This window comes from Phalacrocorax carbo, chromosome 3 (assembly GCF_963921805.1).
Source record: "Phalacrocorax carbo chromosome 3, bPhaCar2.1, whole genome shotgun sequence".
Taxonomy (NCBI): Eukaryota; Metazoa; Chordata; class Aves; order Suliformes; family Phalacrocoracidae; genus Phalacrocorax; species Phalacrocorax carbo.
The window spans coordinates 123,964,611-123,988,063 of NC_087515.1; the positions used below are offsets into that span (position 1 = coordinate 123,964,611).

The following is a 23,453-nucleotide window of genomic DNA, read 5'->3' on the forward strand; positions in this document are numbered from 1 at the left end:
AACCTACTGTCTCACACACTGCAGTCCGCTCCCTCCACCAGACACGCGCCCAGCCAAACACCCACTAGAAAAAGAGTCGACTTTACCTGAAGGGCGTGGAAAGCACAGTGTTTGGAGTCTGAACAACCTGCTTCTGTGGTGTTACCCCCGAAAAGTCACTTTCATGCAAGGGAGTGTTAAGACCTCCTTTCAGGGGGGTATCCACGTTTGTGAGAGCCATCAAATTCTGTGCTTCCTGTATAACAGACAACACATGCAGTACATCACTAAGACTTTCAGAGTCACACTCTACTATACATGTTTAACAGATTCATTAGCAGTAAGAACAGCTGAAGAGTTCTTTGAATATCAATCAGTTTGTGGAAAACGTTTAACACTTCTTAACTGCCATACACTGGTATTTACAAACCCTACTGTTCCACTGAAAGGGATTTTAATCTTCATTTCCTGCAAAATATATTCTAAATTGGAACTGCAGAAATTAGAGGCTTACTTAATGTTTCAGATTCCTTCAGTCTGCCAGACTCCATAAATCTGCAAGATTTGTTAGTGACTGAATAGTCAGGTCATCCTAAGGATCCTGATTTTCAGCGGGAACAGGGCACTTGCACTCTGAAATCCAACATCAATGAAGTTTCTCCAAACTCCACTTCAGGGAGAATGCTCCACAAGAGACAGGTCGCTATTCAGGTTTTTGGTCCATGACTCAACTGGGGCTTTTATGAATACCCCCCTATTTTTTATCTTTCCTTTACAATGAAGAATTAGAACACACTGAAAATGAGCTGAGATGATGAAACTACTGCATATAGCAATTATTTTCACGGAAGACTACCGATCCGCCTACAGAACTGTGTATATGCATAATACTGAGACATATCTGATGTCAGAGTACTTTATCTGAAGGTGAACATGACTGTTCCTGCAAATACTGCACAGAGACTTAGGTCACAGAATCCCAGAATGGGGGGGGTTGGAAGGGACCTCTGGAGATCACCCCGTCCCACCCCCTGCGTGAGCAGGCACACCCAGAGCAGGGGCACAGGACCGCGTCCAGCTGAGGTTTGCATGTCTCCAGGGAAGGGACTCCACAGCCTCCCTGGGCAGCCTGTGCCCCTGCTCTGGCACCCGCACAGGGAAGGGGTTTTTCCTCATATCGAGGTCGAACTTCCCCTGTTCCAACTTCCTGTCATAATCTGCAGAGTCAGTAACCTTCTCTTTTCTCCTATCATGAAACAAAACCTGTTGAAATACAGCTTATTATCAACACGCAACTCTCAATCAGTACAACACAAATTCAGAGGTTTGCAGAGGTAGGTGTTTGACTATCTTTGTCTTAAGTGGTTTTAAGCCAATAAAGTGCTAGGAAAATATTAGTGCGCTGTTGCAGTTAGTTACTTCTTGTTAACTGAAATAAAAGCTGAACAGCAAAACTAAGTAGGAAACAACATAAGAGACATTCTTTTAAGGACAAAAACACCACATACATCTTCAATGCTGAGAGGTACCCAAGACAAGGAGAAACTATATAAAACACCAGGAGAATGGGTAATGCTGAAAGTTTCATGCAATACAAAAAAATAAAAGTATCATGGTGTTTTGAAGTGTCATGACAACTGATCAGACAGAACAGCATCTGGTTCTATGCCTTTTGGTGTATCCTCAAGATCATGTGTCACTTCAAACCCCAGTATGGCACATAATCTAAGGAACATTTCTGTGGTACCTTCTATTCAGTTGACGACTGCACTAAAACTAAAAGCCCATTCTGTACATTTGTACTGTACCTGCAGGATCCTGTCCTGTGCTGCCGGTGTTTTGGGAGTCCTTAGAGCTATGCTGTTGTTGGTCACATTATATTCAGACAGAAGGGTGCTGGAAGCTGAGTTTGTAATTCCAGATTCCTCAGCAGTCTGGCGTGCAATCTCACTCGCTTGGCCTACTTTTACAACTTCTTCAAGTTCTGTATCAGATATCTTTAAAAGAGAAAATTCCAAGGCATATTAAGATAAAATACATCCACAAGACCCACTTGATAAAACAGGAATTACTGATTGGCATTGGCCTTATAAGTTGTTTATTGGTCAATGAACAGCTTACCTGAGGAGCTGGAAGCACTAGTTTACTTCTTTTTTTGGTAAATTCTGACACTCCACTGGTCTGTAGAATAGCTGAAGGCAAGTCTGACTCCTTTTTTCGTTTCATATGTTGTTTGTCTTTTTTGCGCTCTCTTCCCTCCCTTTCACTGCCATTATGGATAACAGAATTATTTTAGAACACACAGAACAGCTACCAAGTAAAACAAACAAACAAAGAGCAAAAAGCCTGTACCCTAATCAGAAGTTGGATCTGCTAAAAAAAATACATGTTGCAGGAGGAGTGAAACCACCTTGTGGTGCAGAAGTTAAATCATTAGAATCATAGAGTAGAATCACAGAATCATTAAGGTTGGAAAAGACCTCTACGATGATCAAGTCCAACCATCAACCCACCACCGCCAGGCCTCCTAAACCATGCCCGGAAGTGCCACATCTACACGTCTTTTAAATTCCCCCAGGGATGGTGACTCCATCACCAATCTGGGCAGTCCCTTCCAGTGCCTGACCACCCTTTCAGTCATGAAATTTTCCCTAGTATCCAATCTAAACCTCACCTGACGCAGCCTGAAGCCGATTCCTCTCGTCCTATCACTAGTAACCTGGGAGAAGACACCAACCCCCACCTCGCTACAGCCTCCTTTCAGGTAGTTGTAGAGAGCGATAAGGTCTCCCCTCAGCCTCCTCCAGGCTAAACAACCCCAGTTCCCTCAACTGGGGGATATGGTCTGCAGATCTTGCAGCAGAATTTACAACAGGGTAGTATAAAGCTTCTAAATTATGGAATTAGGCAACAGGTGGTTGCTTCAGCCACAGTCAACAGGGTCATAGGAGCAAGAAAAAAATGTCAGTTCAAGAATTTATATAGCAAGAATCAGAGGACATGAACAGTCCCTTTTCTCCAGCAGTTGCTAAGGGAAGACGAACATTTTCTGTGGGATATGGGAACCAATTTCTCTTCAGTATTTAATAAAAATTGTATTTTCTTCAAACAGCAATGGATTCTGGCTGTGAAAACATAAGCTTTAGTCTGAAGCTCCTGCCAGACCCTCTGAATTAACAGCCATACAGAAAGAATCAATTAGATCGCAAGCTAAGCTAATAAACCAAATCATATGTAGCACTGGACCTACTCTCTCAGTAAAAAGCAATTGGCAGAAGTAGTAAGAAATGCGATTGTATCATTAAATATGTACCATACTGCTCATGATGAAGATGGCATTTAATTTCTCAGCTGCATGTTTTGGGGGTTTTTGGGGGGAGGGAGAGAAATTAAGCATTTAAGGAGATTCTACTTAAGAACAATTCCATCAAAAGTAATAGCACACCAAATAAGATCTAATCCTGTAAGCAATCTTGATAAAGTTATTACTTGGAGCAAGGTCTGCAAATACACAAGCAAATCTACTGCTAAAAGAAAATGAACCTCAAAAATCTTAACATTTCAATTTCAACAGCAAGAACGTGCATGAGCAAGTTTATTCTCATGAAAAAAGGTCGACTAGACCTTTTAGAAAGATTAAAAATACAGGAGACTTAAAAGGCAGAAGCAAGCTGCACCTGTACCACAGAAAATATAACTCCTATCCACATAATATTTCAGACATTTCCAGGACTTAACACTTATCTATACTTTGGAGTTTTTCAAATACACTGTTCCCTCCTTAGTATAACACACACTTACGATCTTAATTCTCCATCCAGGTCTTGCTGACGTAGCTTCCTAAAATCTGCATCCAGGGACTGGTAGTTTTCCTCTGACGTATCATAAAAACCAGGGGCAGGCTTCTTTTCAAAAGGAATTTCTGCATTATAATCAACACCCCTCTTCTTTTTTCTCTTTTTCTGGATTTCAATTCCAGCAGCCCGAAGTTCTCTTCTCTTCTGGAGAGCAGCAAGCCGTCTAAAGAAGGAGTAGCACTATGTGATTTAAAGTGCATACCTATAGGTGGCTCCTGTAGCCTAAGATCTGGTACTACTTTAATTGGTTGCCCTGAGATAGGGCTGCACAGACTTTCACAATGAGAATGAAGCTCTTGTCACAAACAGCTATCAAAAAGTCTGATTCTGCAATGACTTAAGGCTGTGCCTGACTTTATATGCATTTTAAATGCTCCAGTCAACAAAAGCAGTCCCAGTATATGAAACTACACCTCAGCTTACCTAGCTTCTTCCAGCTGCTTCTCTCTTGCTTTTCTTTTGGCCTTCTTTCCCTGTGTATTAGCCAGACGAGCTCTAGCCTCAGACAGCATTTCAAGTTCATCTACAATAGTTCAGATAAATACAGCTATGAGTTTGCACTTGAAGATGGGAGTAAGGGAAAAAGTGACACTAAGATCAGAAGCAATCTTTAAAAGCTGAATGAATCAGTGTTTTCCAAAGGTTCTGCATGAGCGCTAAACTAGTTTGCTCCAAGTTGTGCCAATATGTTTTCTAAATCTTTGGCCAGATGAAATGAAGACTTTAAGAAAAAAAAATGCCTAATGATGAAAATGATTCAGCTCACTACATTTTCCAAATCACTGGCCAGATGATCGATGATTGGCCAAACTAAGACTTGAAGAAAAAACCATCTGATGTTGAAAATAATTCAACTGATTTCTACAGCATCATCAAAATTTCTACAGAAAGAGGCAACGTGACCACACCAATGAAATTTTAATTTCATTTACGTCTTCACCTTAGAGTACTGCATTAGAGAATTTGTTCATTTCATTTACATCCAGACCCAAGAGTGTCGTATTTGTGAACCCAAGACTGTTCAAAAACACCATTGGTCCACTCATGGAATTTTGGCAATGTACATTTTTTAGTTCCTAACATTGCTATGTGCAATGAAAAGCACCGTATAGTCCTCCTGTGCTTCAGCAGGGATTCATCTGGGAGGTATGAGCTGATGGAAAAAGATGAAGATGCAGAAGTAAGAATATAAACAAGCAGAGCAGCTGTCAAAGCAAGGAACAGTCCGTCATGGCAAGAGATGACAAAGACAAATGAGAAGGCAGGAAACAGACCAAGAAAAGGAAAAGAAAACTGGAAAAATATAGCTGACTGGTCAGACACAGAAATAAGACAAAGCCTGTAAGAAAAAAAATGATCTGGAGAGAGAAGAAAAAAAGACAAAAGAAACACAGGGTACAGAGGCTGTGTGAAAAGCAAAACCACAGAGAACAGATTTCTGTCAAAAATGGTAAACAAATTCCTATTTTACCTTCATCCATGTCAATAGGATCGGGCCTGGCTGGTTTGGTTTCTGGATTTGGATCAATTTCTCCCGGTTTAAGTTTCCGAGGATCGTCAGCAGTTTCTTCTTCATTGTCTCTCTGAGCAGCTTTGTCCCTAAAAACACATTGTATGTACGTCACACCTGGCTCTTTGTCCCCAAAGACTGATTAAAAAAGTAACCTTATACTACATACCATACACAAACCTGTTACACAACTACTGCAGAAAAGATTCATGAGCATGGTACAGTTTTGTGATCTTAAGTTAGACAAAAGAAGCCAACACAGTATTATATTAAAACAATAAAAAATATTATATAAAAACACTATACTGACAACGCTAATAGTAGAGAACTGTCCTCGGGTAATCCTTAACAGCAAGGACAAGAATTCAAGCAGTGTGACAAAACTAACAATCAAGAGTTTCCCATTATGCTTTTATACTCAACTAATTACACCAGAATGAAGAAAGCTCACAAGGGAAAACAGCACTTCCTTCTCTTCTCATGGCCTAAAGAAACCCTCTGTAGCATACAGAGATGACACATGACAACACATGATTTATGTCTTTCTTTTCTCTCACACACTCTCTCGTGCTTATCAATCAGTCAAAAAATACCCAAATAAACCTGAAACAGAAGCCCACAAAATGCATTAATCTTGACATTCCTCTAGCCAGAACAACCAGAAGCAAGAAAACACACAGCTCGCTCTATTCTAGCCTGCTCTCCCAGGTTTCAGGAGCTGCTTCTTTCAAGCCAGACATATCGACTGAAAACAAACAGTCCTCAAGGACTTGCTTACAAAAGGGCTTGGTCAATTTGAAACCACCATACTTCAGCACTGTAGGATAAAGGAATGACACACCGATACAAGAAACTCTGCAGATTCTCCTGGTATGCACCGCTAGCAAAACAGTAACTCACAGCAGAAATTCATAGTGTTCCAAACACTGTGCAGCAGTTCTCCCAATGATCGGGGCAATGGTTCTCCACTGGGTTGGCATTAGCTTGGCCAGGTGCAACAGCTTCTCCTCTTCTTCCCGTGACCACTCTGTCTTTTTGATGCTTGGGTCTAGCCATTCATACCTGTTAAAAAGTGAAAAAAATAAGGACAACAGAGCCAAGCTATCCCGATTTGTCTTAACTCAGAGCAGTATTTACCCAAACTATCACAATATGGTTTCAAAATCTTGTCATGCAAATTTCACAAAAGTTATTTTCTGTACAAAAGGATATTACTCCAGAGTATTTTTATTAGAGCTTTAAAAAGTATTATTTATCCACCACTTCTCATGCAGATACTGCATCTTCTTCCTTTCCCCTTCTCTATACTGGCAAAATAAGGAGTCAGAGAATTAATCCAGAAAAAGAAAAGCAAAAATCACCACCAAAGTTACCATTTATGGTAGATTTGTTCAGTCTGGATCCTTCAACGGTTATCTTACTAATCTTAAATTGTGCCAGTACTGTTACCTTTACACAGAAGTATTCTAATAAATATGTACAGTTCAGTACTTGAGAAACTAAGTCTGACTCTGAAACAGATTCATATTACATGCATTTGCATTAGTTTTAAGCTTCTGGGTTTTTTATATAAACTGAAATGCCACAGTACAATTTCTAAACATTTATCCTCGAGTCAAACTCTCATTATGAAAAATTAGGAAGCTATCTATAAGGGAGATTAGTATCTTACCATTTTACTTCATTGGAAATACTCTCTTTGATTAAAAATGTGTAAATATGGAAAAAAATGTACGCAATTTTATGTGATCTTGCATTTGCTGGCACTGCAGCCACTGGCAAAGAGAACATTTGGCTACTCTTGTTAATTTACTTTCAAGCAACAGGAATTCAAAATACACACAATAGCAGAAATCAAACAATCTTAAAACTATTGTTTCTCTGTGACATAAATTAATCTGTGGTAACTTCTAGATTCCCACTAATTATGAATCTCATATTCCCTGACATGGCATTTCTTTCTTACCATCTGGCTTTGCACTGCTTTGCTGATTTTCTATGTAATAAAGAAGCAATACGAGACCACTGGTTTTTGCCATATTTCATCACAGCCGCCTTCAGAATTTCATCCTTAAAGAAAAAAAGAAACTGTTACAGATCACAAGAGAGAAAGTTTAAGCTCAAGCAGAGGAGTACATGGCAGATTTCATCTAACGGGCTGACCCAGTGGAAACAGCACAGCACTGCTGCTCCTTTTGCACATTTTATTCTCAAGATGAATGAGGATTTGTATTTCAAAGACCAATGAAATCAATACAGATTAAATGAAAAAAGGTAAGTGATGATTATTATGGCCTATTTCACAGGCCAGACAGAACCTCCCAAACAATTACTGTCACTGCTCTTTAACGTACAGTGTTTAAAGGTTCTGAAAGTCTTCCTTGAAGGTCAGCAATAAAGACTTAGGGAAGTGTTTGTTTGGTAATGACACAACATTTGGAAAAATAAAATAAACTTGACAGATACCTCTCGTGGCTTATTTTAGATAATACCAAAAATTATCCTTTTTTGTCTGTTTCTCATATTTTAATGCAACTGGAATATTTACCTATCAAAGGAATATGCTGTTAAAAAAACAAGTACCACAAAAAGCTTATGAACTGTAGGGGTGGGGGGAGAATGTAATGGATTCAGCTTGGGAGTGAGGTATTTCATATACATCAAAGTGTGCACTGAGATTTGATCAAAAGCTAGAAGTTCTATCATTTGTCTGTCAATCCACCCATCAGCCCTCTCTCCCCTCCCCCGGCTAAATGGGTTCATTATTTTTGGTTTCCTCAAAGGTCAGAAAATGGTATTTTAAATGCATCTAAGCTATTCTTGCAGCCTTGTCAACCAGAGATGTTCCCCTTCTGTATCCAATAAGTACTTGTAGTTGTGTCCAGAATCTGTCCAGCTACACTGTGCCAGTCATCAAGGACAGACACTCCGTCCAGCACAGGCATCTCTCAGCACATGGCAGCTTTACCTGTAAGCTGATGACAAGCTCCAGCTCGAGCTGCTACAGGAAACAAGTCATTAAATTTCTATTAAAAAATAAACCCTTGCTTGATTTTTAAAATTTACTTAGTTTTATATGGCATACAGTAGCCATACCGATGACATTAGCAGGCTTTTTTGGAAGTAATGGGTCATTTTCCTAATGACCTGATATCAACTGGTTCCACTTTCTATAGTTTTAATGTTGTGTGTATAAACAAAATGTTAATAAAAAAATAGCACTAAAGAGAGCTATTTCGCCCTGGTACACAAAAATGGGTGAAAAAATGATCTACTGCTGTTTCTCTTAACAATCACCAAAATTATGGAAGGCCATAAGAACTGGGTAAGCGCACAGTGGTTCTTCCTATCCTCTCCTGACCTCCAATTCAGCTGCCTCCTGGCACACAGCTGATATGTGACAGGGGTTAAAAGCACCTCCAGTACATTTCCCAGCACACATTACGTTTATCTTCCATTAATTTTTCTCACTGCTTTTTGGAACTATGTACATGCCCAGTGGTCACAGTATACAGTGGTAGACTTCTGGATTTAACAGTTTCAAGTACCTGCTTTTCCTTTAAACATGCCATCTAATAAAATTGACATCCTTGATTTCTTGTGATATTTTCCTTTCCATGATCACTTGCTGTTCTGAAAGCATGTGATGGTGAAAACGGGAGAGGAGGGTGGGGGTTTTGTGCTCTTTTTCAAATGGCACGTGAATGTCTGTGTACAAAAGCATTTCAGTGTATGAAGAGCCCATACCCATCTTCACCATTCCTGCATTTGGAAAGGTCTTCAAAGGCAAGAGATTCCAGCTCCCTCATACCTCTAGAGAACCCTGCCTATGCAGTAGAAGACACACTCCAGTCTACAACAGGGACATCTCCGAGAACAACACGGCCCACACACCCACTCCGGCTGCTTTGGGGACGGCTCCTCCAGGGGGCAGGGACAGGACAAACGCACAGCTGAACACCCCATCCTCGCCAAGGCGCAGCCTTCAGGCCAGATAACACCGATTTGACCTCTGCCCGCCAGGACAGGGGGCGAGGAGGAAGGTGCAGGCTGCTGAGGAATCCAGCCCCCCATGGCCACAGTGCCTGCAGATGCCTAACCCGCCGCCGCACCCCCCACCCCACCAAACACAACAGAAGGCCCAAGAAGGTCCCCGCCTTCCCCACCCCTCCCACTGTCTCAAGGCACCCCACGACACGAGGCCGCTGCGCATGCGCACCACCACCCCCACCGCGCCTGCGTACTAGAGCAAGGCGCCCCCCCGCCCCCTCAGCCGCTGAGGCCCCGGGCCTGGGGGGTGTGGGATTAAAGCTCTCGCAGTCCTACCTCGGTGTTCCGCCACACGCCGCCTTTTATCATAATCCGCGGCATCTTGGCGGTAATGGGGGCTCGAAGTCCTGCAGAGAATAACGGGGTGAAAGGAACGAAACGCCGCTCGCCTCAGCGAGGCCGGCCGAGCCCCTACGCAGGCGCCCTCCGCGCTGCAGGCGCGCGCTCTGCGCAGGCGCACAGGGGACACGGTACGGGCCGCGGCGGGAGGGGCGGGGGCAACGGGGGGGGGGGGGGGGTGTGGGCTGACCGCTCTGCGCAGGCGCGGGCTCGGCCGCGCTGCGCTCCCGCGAGCCGGACCTCTTGGAAGGCGCTTTGCGCTGGCGCCACCTGGCGGCTGGAGGTGCGCAGGGCGGAGCGGCCCGCGCGGCGCTGACGTAACGCAGGCGCTGTTTATTTAGTTCTGTCAAATTCCCCAACGGACACAAACACCGTCTGGGCGGCCGAACCCAGAGAGCTGTAGTGAGCCGAGTTAAATCCAGCTGCCGGCTGGTCACGAGCAGGGTTCCCAGGGCTCAGGATTGGGGCCAGTTGTGTTTAATATCCTCATTGCTGATCTGGATGAGGGGATCGAGTGCGCCCTCAGTAAGTTTGCAGGTGACACCAAGGTGGGTGGGAGTGTCGATCTGCTCGAGGGTAGGAAGGCTCTGCAGAGGGACCTGGACAGGCTGGATCGATGGGCCGAGGCCAGCTGTATGAGGTGTAACAAGGCCAAGTGCTGGGTCCCACACTTGGGTCACACCAACCCCAGGCAACGCTCCAGGCCTGGGGCAGAGGGGCTGGATTCACTCTGCCTGGGTTCAGTTTTGGGCCCCTCAGAACAAGAAGGACATTGAGGGGCTGGAGCGTGTCCAGGGAAGGGCAGCAGAGCTGAAGAAGGGCCTGGAGAGCAGGTGTGATAGGGAGCTGGGGTTTAGGTTTAGCCTGGAGAAGAGGAGGCTGAGGGGAGACCTCGCTCTCTGCAGCTGCCTGAGAGGAGGTTTTATGAGGGCGGGCTGGTCTCTTCTCCCAAGTTACTCATGATAGAACAAGAGGAAACAGCCTTCAGCTACATCAGGGGAGGTTTAGATTGGATATTAGGAAAAATTTCTTTACTGCAAGAGTGGTCAGGGACTGGAACAGGCTGCCCAGAGAGGTGGTGGAGTCACCATCCCTGGGGGTATTTAAAAGACGTGTAGATGTGGCACTTCAGGGCATGGTTTAGGAGGCCTGGGGGTGTTGGGTAGACGGTTGGACCTGATGATCATAGAGGTCTTTTCGAACCTTAATGATTCTGTGATTCTATGAAGGGGACAGCAGAAGAAAAACAAATTTCACCAATGTTACATTTTCAGTATGTTTCTGTAACTTGCAAAAAACCATGCATTTACATGGGTGCACTGTAGCCCAAATGAAAATTGAACAAGTAGCATATAGTAACATATGGATTTTAACACCTATTAAATCATACATTTTAGGCTCCCTAGCAGCACTCAGAGATCTCTGCACCTTGCTGCCTGCCAGGACAGGCCTCGCAAGGATTTCAGACATGGCTAAGCCCTCCAAGTGGAGCACCAGGCAGAGACAGCTGTCTTCTCCTTTTTTCTGGCACTGAGTCCAGTGAGTTTAAGGAGGGGTCACCCATCATGATTTTTGCATTAAACTGTTAGTAGTTGAAAGAGACCAGATAATCCACAGTTTGTACTTACATTCACACCTACAAGATTTAATTAATAGTATTTCTCACAGCTGAAGTCTCACCTGTGTCATCCGTTGTCCCACAGCAAAAATGGAATTTATCAAGAAGGCCATGGAGGAGCTTCATTACTGGATTATAGCTACCAGTGTTTGCAAGAGCAGCTGCAATAAGTCGCTGTTACAATGCCTCTTTCACCATCGTTTCTGAGATGCAAATGTTACCTGGGGCTCTGAAATTCCCAACTGGGTAACAATGCACTGAGCTGCCATTGCATTTCTCACCCTAATCTATTTCTTGGCATTGAATTAGCAGCTATTTCTGCTATTTCAAAACAACTGCTGGACCTTCCACACTTCTTACCTTTTCTAAGTGAAACAAAGAAAATGTTGTATCTCCTTCCTTGTGTTGTAGATGAATCTGCTTGGTGGTTAACCCTATTGCAGTATGGCCTTATTCACCTACATTAATTTTGTGATCAATGGAGCAGAGTCTGGATAGAGGCCTGTCACTAGCGGTGTTCCCCAGGGGTCTGTGCTGGGTCCTGTCCTGTTTAATATATTAATCAATGACCTGGGTGAAGGGACAGAGCGTAACCTCAGCAAGTTTGCTGACGATACCAAGGTGGGAGGAGCGGCTGATACACCAGAAGGCTGTGCTGCCATCCAGCGAGAGCTGGACAGGCCGGAGAGCTGGGCCCAGGGGAACCTCAGGGAATTCAGCAAGAGCAAGTGCAAGATCCTGCCCCTGGGGAGGAACAACCCCCCGCACCAGCACAGGCTGGGGGGGACCTGCTGGAGAGCGGCTCTGCTGAGAGGCCCTGGGGGTGCTGGGGGGCAGCGAGGTGACCCTGAGCCAGCACCAGGCCCTTGGGGCCAAGGAGGCCAACGGTGTCCTGGGGTGCATTAAAAATAGCGTGGCCAGCAGGTTGAGGAAGGTTATCCTCCCCCTGTGCTCTGCCCTAGTGAAGCCACATCTGGAGTACCGTGTCCAGTTTTGGGCTCCGCCGTTTAAGAAGGACAGGGAACTGCTGGAGCAAGTCCAGCAGAGAGCTACCAAGATGATCAGGGGCTGGAGCATCTCCCTTATGAAGAAAGGCTGAGAGACCTGGGTTTGTTCAGCCTGGACAAGAGAAGACTGAGGGGGATCTCATCAATGCTTGTTAACACCTAAAGGGTGGGCATGAGGACAGTGGGGCCGGGCTCTTTTCAGTGGCGCCCAACACCAGGCCAAGGGGCAATGGGCATAAGTTGGAACATGGGAAGTTCCACCTCAATATGAGGAAAAACCCCTTCCCTGTGCAGGTGCCAGAGCAGGGGCACGGGCTGCCCAGAGAGGCTGTGGAGTCCCTTCCCTGGAGACATGCAAACCTCAGCTGGACACGGTCCTGTGCCCCTGCTCTGGGGGTGCCTGCTCAAGCAGGGGGTGGGACGGGGTGATCTCCAGAGGTCCCTTCCAACCCCCACCATTCTGTGATTAACTTACTTCACCCTGTGGTTAACTTTTGTTCACTTATTTAGTAGATGCATAGCAGATAAAATGACACCTATTTGCTCAAGCTACTTGTCATCAGTGTGATTTCTATTACGTTCTACTGCTTTGTCCTAATTCAAGATGTGTTCATAAAGAAAGTTAAGCAAACTTTTTTGGTTGAGATAGAAAACTTTGTAGTATGGTCTAGGAAAGGCTTTGATTTTTGTTAAATCTCTGCAAAAATAAAAAATTACTTTTAGCTAGCAAAAACAGTAATACTGAGAATAGCCTGTGTCTTTATTTTAAAATGAGTGTGTCTTTACATTTAAATTTCTCTGACTTGTCAGACTGAGAATCACTTCCAATCCCCAAAAGCGCAGTGCATTGCATAAAGAACAGAGGAAAGCCTCCTAAGTCATGAAACACTTTATTTTTTATTAGAGGCAACAACCCAGAATAATTATTTCTACAAACTCATCAAGCTCCATCTGAAAATGTCTTCTGTTCTTACTTACAACTAAAATAAAAACTTATGCTTCTTACAAACTCCTTTTACAATTTCTGTCAATGAATTTTTCCCCTTAAATTGGGCTCCCTTCTTCATCATTGTACACCATACTTTTAAACAACTATTCTCAGATGTAGCTTTCTTAATCTGATCTGATCTTTAGGCTTACAATTGTCTTCACCAGTTTCGTTTCCTCTTTGTACTGGTTCTTTTGAGTTTTTTCTTAAAATAAATGATCAGAATTGTACAGTAATGCAGGTAAAAATTTATCCATGCTTGTATAACAGTGTGTTCTTCTTTTTCACAACTGTGTCGGGTGTTAGCTCAATTATTCTATGATTTGAATCACTGATTCCCAGATGGCAACTTCCCAGCTTGTAGTAAAAACATCTGTAACTACCAGGGTTCACAGTCAGACATATTTACTTGTCTGATTTTACTGCGACTACAAAGAACTAGATCACTTTAAAGACCTTTGCTGATCTGGCATATACATATATCTATTCATGAGTTTCAATCACTCTTGGAAAATTGAGTTCCAAATCACAGAACGGCTGCGGGACCTCTGTAGGCCATCTGGTCCAAAGCCCTGCTCATGCAGGGCCACGCAGAGCTGGTTGGCCAGGACCACGTCCAGAGTATCTGCAAAGAGGGAGACTTCACCACCTCTCTGGGCAACCATTTCAAGCCCATCTCCTATACTACCAGAGAGCCTCTGCAAAATATTATATTTATGAAGAAAAGCATACATTAGAGAACAGTAAAAAATGCTAGTTTCATGTTTACATTCTCTAAATTAAGCTATAGCTTTACTCTGCTGTCTCATGGGCTGAACTGTAACGTTAGGGGACAGTTAGTCTTTCCCCACACAGGAGGGTAACACCGCTGTTATCGAGACCACTGAACATACTACAGTCAGTGATGTCCACGTATGAGTTTCTGCACCTGCCTGGACGCGTTCCTGTGCCCCCTGCTCTGGGTGTGCCTGCTCAAGTAGGGGGTTGGACAAGATGATCTCCAGAGGTCCCTTCCAAGCCCTGCCATTCTGTGTTTCAGTCATTCTGTATATCTCTGTAAAACAAGCAAAGATTTGTCTAGATTTGAATACAAAGTGGAGGAACGATCCATCTGTCTTCACCATACCAGGTAACAGCTGCCGTTTGGCACAAGTGGCCCTTATACATGGTATTTTAGACACACAGTAAAGCTCTTTAACAAAATAAAGTTTACAGTTCAAGATACTGCTAAGGTTTTTATTTAACTAAAGTAGTATTTGCGACATACCAGCAAGTGGTTAAATTAACAGAAGTTCTTTGAAAGCATAATATTGTCTGTTTTAAGAAACAAAGAACACAGTAACTACCAGCCTGAGAAAAGATAAAGAATTTCATACTAGATTAACATTAGACATTTGCTTAAAATTGAAGATTAACTTAAGGATTCTCAGTATCATAAAGTATCCGATTAAGGACATTACCATTTCTGTCAGACTGCTCAAAGAATTACCCCACGTACCAGTAAGATAACTGCCTAATAAACCTTTTATAGACACACACATACAGAACACATTTTCACAATTATCCTGTGATGACATCAATCTTATTTCTGTAATTTGGTGAGATACTATTTTTCTTCCTTGCAAGTATTGCAAGAGAACCTGGGAGTACGGAATGCAACTTTTAGCAGATGGGAGGTAGCATTAAGCATCCAAACACACTGACAATTTTTAAATGAAGAGTTATTACTACACAATATAACGTGCACTTCCTTCCCTCCCTTTAAGCATTCTTTCATTTAGACATGAGATTTTTTTTTAATTAACTTTTTTTACAAGAAAATAAGTGGCACAGAGTAACTGTTTAAACTGATGAATATTGGCCAAATCATAACTGACCTCATGGTATTAAGAAATTACTCGGGCATGAAAAAATGCCTCCAAGATCTTCTTTAGCCCCAGCTGTGCCAGAACTGAAGCCCTCAGAAGAACCTGGAGCAAGCCATTACCCCTGAGTCTCACTCTCTGGATCAAAACGCTAGCTGCATCCATTACCAGCCATCATTCTGGGGACAGCAGGGGAATATAAAACAATGAGCAAATTCAGGACACGTAACCACCTCCAGAATCGAGTGCCAACTTGCAATTCCCAAGCTTATACTCCAAGCTTATGTTGCCGCTTATGCTTTTCCAGAAGTTTTTTGGTAGGCAGCATCACATTACACGTTCCACACTTGTACTTTTTTGCATGTGTTTTTACATGCTTTTGGAAAGCAAGTTTATCTACCGTAGAAAATTTACACCTTCTGCAGCGCAATTTTAAATGGGTCAGTAAGTGGCGCTTCAGGTGGCTAGATGTGCGGAAAGCAAGAGCACACTGACTGCACTTGAAGGGCTTCTCCCCCGTATGAATTCTCAGGTGTAGCTTCAAGTTTCCGTTGTGGGCTGTGCAATAGCCACACTCTTCACACGTGTATGTTTTGACAGGTAGCTGCTTTTGTTCATAGAGACAGCCAGTAGATAAGCTTTCCCCACACGAGTGTGAAGCCAGATGCTGTTTCAAGGACAGCCATTTGTTTGTTGAATAGTCACAGTTCCTACACTTGAGATGCTCCATATTAAAATGTGTGACTCTGTGTCTTTTCAGGTGACTGGAAGTACGAAACTTCTTCTGACAAACACTGCAGCTGTAGGGTTTCTCACCTGTGTGAGTTCTTACATGCAGTTCAAGGTTACTTAAAATATAAGTAGTGTACTCACACTCTGCACACTGATAGAATTGTGGCTGACTTTGTTCTAGCAAATCATCTTCTCTGCCTCTCTGGACATCTGGCTGTACTCCACAGAATTCCGAACCAAGCAAGGAATGGATGCTGTTTGAACCTTCCGAGGAACGAAATTCTCTCTCTGGACACATGCCTACATGCATTTCATGTTGCAATTCAAGATCTTCTAAGCGGCTATCTACATAGAGGCAATGGCCAAACTCGTATTCATTCTTAATGTGAACAAGGCTGTGTTTCTTCAAATGGCTTGATGTTTGAAATGCCTTATTGCATTCTTTACACACAAACAGTCTTTCATCTGTATGTATTTTTAGGTGCAGCTTAAAGTCACTATGGACAGCAGTAGCATAATTGCAGCGTTGGCACTTGTACATTTTGAATGTAGACAAACTGGACGGCCACGTATCCTTTAATTTTTCCACAAATTTATGATATGCATCATCATCTTGAACTTGTGAATGAGAGGTCTTGGAGTTGAATAGAGGTTGCTCTTTGCAAAGGACTGCATCCATTTTGTATGAATTCAGAGGAACTTCTGATCTATTCCCAATAAATGGTAAGCTGCTGCTTCCATGGCTGTTTTCAGGGATTTTCTTTCCAGAGCACATTTTCTTATTGTCCTGCACATCACCTGCCCACTCAAAGTCTACTTCTGGAGCCAGCATTCCCCCACTGAGACAATCATTTTCTTTACCAGGAGACAGAGAAACATGATCCTGGGAGACACTGTCAACTTTGCATATTTTGTCTTTATGATATTCATTGCTCTGATTCATATATCCATTAGCAGGAGCCTTAAACTGTTCATGAAATTTCTTATGAAAGCTGAGATGCCCTCTAGTGTAAAACACTATGTTACACTCATCACATGTATAATTCTTTAAAGGTCTTCGAGTTCTCTTCCTTCCACTTACAAAGTCGCATTGCTGCCCTTGGCATGGTTCTTTGCCCACATGTAATCTTCCGTGTCTCTCTAACCCAGTGGTGCTTGTGAATGCTGACTGGCAGAACTCGGAGGAATATGGTTTAGCCCCTGTGTGTATGTAGCTATGCCTTACCATGCTTGCAAAATATAATGAGAAAAAGGTGCAAAACCTGCACTGGTACAGCTTATATCCAGCATGCCAGTACATGTGATTTAACAGATAGGATAAGCTAATGCAGGAATATTCACATTGAGGACACTGGTAAGGTGGTTTCGCTTTATGTCCTTTCATGTGATGAATAAAAATCCTCGGATTTGATGAAGTAAAGAAACAAATTTTGCAGGAAAAACTAACTGGCACACCCAGAGGTGTAAAGTCCCTTTCAATTTTGATGAAAAATTTCTCATATTTACTTTCTCTTTTCTTGGTCTCAAATTTCCTTTCTTCAGATTTTCTCTGACTAGCTTTTCTCGCATTTATTCTGTTTTTTCTTGCCTTTTGCAACCTAGTCATTTTATTATGAAGTTTAAGGTGATTCTTAAGGTTGACAAAAAAGAAGAAGGTTCTTTTACAAAAGCAGCATTTATGTATTTTCTTATCTTTATGAGCTGAATAAAGATGTTTCTTTAGATGCGCACTGTATTTATATAAAGAACTACAAAACCTGCACTTAAAATTCAATCTTTCAGGCTTATTTATAGAACAAGATGCTTTAGAAAGAGGTATGAAGGTCACATTATTACTTAGCCATGCTAAATTGTCTTGCTGGCTTTGGAATTCTTTTGGGCTTGCAAGAGAAGAAGCAACTTTTTGTTGCTGATGTCTTTTTCTAGGAAATGGTGTTAATGTCTTATAAATATGCTCTCCAGTAGTATTTGATTCAGCGGAAGTGGAAGCATTTGACTCCAGTTTCCCTAGATCTTTTAGCAATTCTTCTGAAGTAGGAGAACATCCATTATGAAATGGAGCAGAACAATTATAGGTAAGTTTCAGTTCTTCTTTCAGGCCATATTCCAAACGAGAACTCAGAGTTTCATGTTCACATTCGCTTCTTTTTCTGTTAGTAGATTCATTATCTCCATTCTTTGAAGAATCAGGATCTACAGGGGGATAAAGTCACATGCATGACATTCACCAATGTTCATGATTAATTGGTAGTAATACCCCCAAATTACCTAGTGACTTGCTTACTCTTCACCCCTTTTGCTTCCTTAATATTTTCCTACCTCCACTTCTTCCCTAATGCCTCCCTCGTGTCTCTCCCCCAATATTCAAATAATATTTTAAGAGAAGAAACCCTAATTAGGAGCCTCCTTCTTGCCACTTCCTCTTTTCACTCAAAGCTCTGAATTTCACAGACAACACTACACCCCCTACAGTTTTTAATGGAACAGCTTTATGCCAGAATTCCTAGGAAAGTACTGTCACCAAACTTTGCTAGAGCTCTGTTCTCAGAAGTACGATGCTCCTTCTGGTGTCTTATCTGTTACAAAGTACTCTTAGTACTTCTGTATGACTTTCTTCCTGAAGGAATTCCATTTGATGTAAGGGATGGTAGAGTTTAAACCTAAATTATGCCTCTCCCAGTCTCTGCTTACATCGATGAGAGTTACTACCTGTTGGTTTTTTCTCCCTAATATCTCTAACTGGGATAAAAAAACCCCTTTAACCTAAATTTTTTTTCAGATCCTTTTCCCTAATGAAAGGCCACCCTTTTGCAAACTGCAGCAGAATGAAACAGTACCAAATGATTGTAATTTCACTATTTTTCACAGGAGTCTGCGGAAGAAGAGAGCACACTCAAGCCAATATTCTTTTTCTGCTGCATATATTAATCAATGCGGAAATGCTTACTCTAAAATAAACGCCTTTGCCATTCTTCCTATATACTTTCCTACCTATTTCAAAAAGTTGAAATTTACCAGGTTTCTTAAACTCTTGCACTAGTCTTATCAACAAGTTACCTTCCATTTCAACAACTGTCTCCATCTCCGTGTGAATTTCTGGTTGTTTCTCTCGACTGCCATCAGAACCAAGACTTGCAGTTCTGACGAGCTTCTCTTCACATTCAGATATCACTGCCAATGCCAACTGACTGCTTGTCTTGACAATGTCATCTCTACCTTCATTGCCAGCAGAGGAGAGGGGAGGAGGCATCTTCTGAAGGCCATCATCACCATCACGTTCTTTTCTGTCGCTGGTTTCGTTTATCTCCGTAAGCTCTGTTTTGCAAGACGATGTAGGCAACACACCATTTTGACTATATTTATCTGTGCCTGCATCACATTGATCACTTAAAGATGTTGATTTTGATCTGTTACACACACTCTCGGCAGCCAATTCTTCTCCATAGCATTTCAAACTATTATCCTCATTTGGAGCGCTGTTTTCTTCCCAAATGCTCAAACTGTTACTGTCACTTGAAGGCATCACATCGCTTTTTAGGAAAACGCTGTTGTTTAAGTTATGCTTCCACTCATCCTCCAGCTCTGGAAAGGACGCCACCGGCTCCTCCGCGTCATCTTGGAGAAAGTCATCATCGCTCAGCACAAAGACGGTGACTGGGAGAACAATTTCAAAGACGTGCGACTCTGAGGACAGAAAGGGACAATATGAATACAATTCCCGAAATACCCGAAGCGATCGGAGCCCGCCCTCCCGCCGCTGTGCCCGCGCGTCGACCAGTGCGCATGCGCACACCCAGGCCACCACCCCGGCCACCCGCGGCATGGCGGGGGAGCGGCCTCTCCCCTTCCCCGGTGCCTCGCGCCCCTCTGCCCCAGCCCTGTCCGAACCCCACCGGGTCCCTACCAGGGAAACGGGCACTTACCACCATCGGCCTCCGGCTCAGGCTCAGGCACCGGCCCCCCCTGCCCCGCCGACATCTCCCGGCGCGGCCTGTACCCGCCCCGGCTGCGCACTGCAATCAGACCGTCTCCCCCAAACCGCACCGCGCGTGCGCAGGAAGAGCAGGGGAACGGCGCTTCCTGGCGCGCCCGCGCGCGGTTTTCAAGTGTGCGCGGCTCCTGATTGGAGGGTGCGTCAGGGGGACGGGGCCTGAGGAGGGGCGGGGTGTCCGCCTGCCCGAACGCTTGTGGTTTAAGCGGTTTAAAAATCAGTTTTAAACGCGTTTTCTACCCGTTGCCTGGACCAAAGCACCCCAGCCGTGGGCAGGGAGGGATTTTTTAAAGCTCCGCAAAACCTATTCCCATTTTAAGCAAAACAAAAAGTTAAGGTAGCCTGTGAAGCAGGCGGTGGAGGGCTCGGACCTCTCGGTGCCCCCGAGCGTTACTCCATCACGCCGAAATACGAGGGGTGCTTTGGTGGTTTGGTAGTGGAAAGCCGTGTTCCCTTGGATCCTGCTTCTCGGGAGGGGGAGGTCTGAGAGCCCGCAGGGGAGGGGAGAGGCGTTTGCAGGGCAGGTCTGAGGACGTGTTTGCCGGGTGAGGGTGGGGAGCTGCGAGGTCTCCGGCTCACCCAGGCTGCCGTTTCCATAGATACCGTGGGCCATCCCTCAGAGATGGCTTCCGGAGTGAACTTCAGAGGGTGTTGGTGAGGGTCTGAGCTCAGAAATCAGCATACTGCTTTCCTGAAGGACACACAGAAGGAGGGGTTTTCTGATTAGCGAATAAATTCTCCAGGCTTAAAGACTGCTTTGCCCCACTGTTACTTAGAATCATAGAATCATTAAGGTTGGAAAAGACCTCTAGTATCAAGTCCAACTGCCATCAACCCAACACCCCCAGGCCTCCTAAAATATGCCCTGAAGTGCCACAGTTACACGTTTTTTGAACACCTCCAGGGATGGTGGCTTCCCCACCATTCTGGGCAGCCTGTGCCAGTGCCTGACCACTCTGTCAGTGAAGACATTTTTCCTAATATCCAATCTAAACCTCACCTGGCACAGCTTGAGGCCATTTCCCCTCATCCTACTTGCTCCTTTGTGCCATGTCCCTGCCAACTCAGTGTATAAACAGAGGAAAAAAACAAAGTAATTTTGTCATTAGGCCCAAAGGCTTTTGTGAAAAGTGAAGTAAATTTTTGTACTGGGTCTGGTTGCCATAATTTTCTTCATAGCAGCCAGTATGGTGCGGTGTTTTTTATTTGTGACCAAAACAGCGTTGATAATGCACCAATATTTTGTTTCAACAGTGTTTGCACCACACTAAGGCGTTCACTGTTCCTCTCTTTGCTCCCCATGGAGTGGGCAGGAGGTTGGGAGGGGGCACAGCCGGGACAGCCAACCCCAGCTCTGCAAAGGAGTTTGATCAAATGACCGACAGGGTCATTCCATACCATATGACTTTCATGTGTGTTATTAACACACAATTTAGTTACAAATCTAAAACACAGCACCTTGCAAGCTGCTTTGAGGAAAGTTAACTCCATCCCAGCCAGAGCCAGTGCAGGTGCTGGTGGCCATCTCACAGAGTGATAGGAGGATTTGTTCCTTTTTTGCTTACTGCTCGATTATCCATGCTCTGGGGCTGTTGAGAGAAAAGGCAGCGAAGGAAGGTAAACTGAAATAAAAAGTAAACCAGTAATTAGAGTAACTTTGGTCATATTTGCCCTGAAGAGATTGTTCTCAAGCGGTCTGATGAGCTCTGGTGTGCTACCAAAAACTCGCAGTCCCTTATAACAAGGTAACTATGCAGTGAATTGCTCATGCAAAGGCCTGAGAGAAAAGTGCTGGGGTTTGCTGAATCCAGCAGTCCACTACATGGGAGGCTGCTGCAGCTCCATCCTCCCTGATCCAGCCAGTAACACGGCTGAGCATGTCATCCCAAAAGGCACTCATGTTTTCGTACACCTAGTACACAAATATGTGTATGTACCTATCTAAATATACATATACATATGCAGTCAGCCACACAGATAAGCTTGGGCAGAAAACACAAAGCACTCACACAAATAGGAATGGTACAGATGGCCTGATCCTGTTCCTCCTCACTGCCTGATCACGATGGGATTCTGCTAATGGAAGGGGTATACGTACATATATATATCCGTGCATACTATATATGTATGTAAATACACGTAGTATGGATCATTGCAATAGCTGGTGGTGTGCTTAAAGTCTTGTTTATGGGCAAAGAAGCAGCACACCTTATGTGTATATATCAAGCCAAGAATTTATTATTAGCACAACTGATATCTCAACAGTCTAATTCAAGAATTATTATTAGTCTAGATCTAATTATTAGGAAAAAAAGAATAAGATTGCACTTAGAATACTTCTGTGGAGAAGAAACCTCAATAATAGTAATGCAACTAAATATGCGCTTAGTTTCTATCCCTTTTTCTTGGTGTAATGCTCACCCTTTCATTGTTTCTCTGGGTATTAAAGTCAGAGGTGTTTGACTGTGAAGAGGATAACATCTGAATTGTCATCCTCAGGTCCTTCACTGGGAAGAACATGATGTTGATGTTGCTGGTTTCTTCTTCCTGCAGAAATGGACATTCATGTCCACCCCCCGTACTTAACAGTCCGTAAGCTGTGAGTGACAGAAACTGTGAGTGATGAATCTGTCCTACATTCACGGCAATTCCCCAGTTCATTAAGGCAAATATCCACCTTGTGTGCCATAGCCTGGAAACATGATTATTTGGTACTTTTCCTGACACAGTGTCCTTCAAGGGCCTAAGTTTAACCTGAACTCTAATTGGACTGTCCTCTATGATACAAGACTAGTCTTCTAAGGTCCATATTGACACCACACAGTTTTTCATACCAAGTGAACTGTTTTCAATATTAGTGAGGGCATGTTGTGATAACATGGCTCCCTACATCTCTACTGGTTGCAAACTGCAAACAAAATGGTTATGCTGGATCAGAAAATCATCATGAAAGTACCTATGCTAACTTGCTTTTCAAAACTGACAGGGCTTGATCTAGGTCTGGTTCAGATTCCCAGTCCTTTTTTTTTTTCTTTAATACTTGGTTAAAGGTTTAAAATTTATGTAAATATGGGTGTAATATCTCTAGAAAAGTTAAATATTCCCAAACTTAACTCACACAAATTTAGATATGCAGGGAGCTTTCATCTGGGCAAAGGACAGTCTGCTGGAACACCCCCTATAACCCTAGAATGAAATTACCTGTCTTAGGAGGAGCAGGGGAAACGTGAGCACACCACCAGGAAAATGGGGGAAACTAAGTGTGTGTAAAACAACTTTAAGTAATTATTATTTCTTTTTCTGAAAAAGTAGATCTCAATGATTAGGCTTGCTCCTGCCTGAGCTCTATCCCTGCAGCATTGCAGTGCTGACTCTGCCTGGCCATGGACCCACAAATATGGACCCTGACCCCTACTGTGGGCTGGCTGCCTGGCCTGGCTGCAGCACCATGGACTTGCCCATCTATCACTGAGCTGTGCCTGACCCTGGTTATTCTCATGGGGCTTGACCCTGACCG

The 23,453-nt window shown here is 43.6% G+C and overlaps 2 protein-coding genes across 2 annotated transcripts in view; both read right to left on the minus strand.

Annotated features, from left to right (window-relative positions):
- CDC5L (cell division cycle 5 like) overlaps positions 1-9,843 on the minus strand; it is a 35,758-nt gene extending 25,915 nt beyond the window's left edge. The window contains exons 1-9 of the mRNA XM_064448213.1: positions 9,673-9,843; positions 7,313-7,416; positions 6,247-6,408; positions 5,308-5,435; positions 4,260-4,359; positions 3,781-3,999; positions 2,101-2,245; positions 1,788-1,976; positions 87-235 (exon numbers count right to left, since the gene is read on the minus strand). Coding sequence (XP_064304283.1) covers positions 87-235; positions 1,788-1,976; positions 2,101-2,245; positions 3,781-3,999; positions 4,260-4,359; positions 5,308-5,435; positions 6,247-6,408; positions 7,313-7,416; positions 9,673-9,717 — 1,241 coding nt within the window. The 5' untranslated portion in view covers positions 9,718-9,843. The remainder of the gene's footprint in view (positions 1-86; positions 236-1,787; positions 1,977-2,100; positions 2,246-3,780; positions 4,000-4,259; positions 4,360-5,307; positions 5,436-6,246; positions 6,409-7,312; positions 7,417-9,672) is intronic.
- A 3,393-nt stretch (positions 9,844-13,236) lies between these two features.
- On the minus strand, positions 13,237-20,014 carry LOC104040901 (zinc finger protein 91). Its single transcript, XM_064448214.1, has 3 exons — positions 19,869-20,014; positions 19,003-19,629; positions 13,237-18,138 (listed from the first exon to the last, which is right to left on the minus strand). Exons 1-3 carry the CDS (start codon positions 19,921-19,923, stop codon positions 15,482-15,484), a joined length of 3,339 nt encoding a protein of 1,112 aa, XP_064304284.1. The 5' UTR covers positions 19,924-20,014; the 3' UTR covers positions 13,237-15,481.
- Between the last annotated feature and the right edge of the window lie 3,439 nt (positions 20,015-23,453).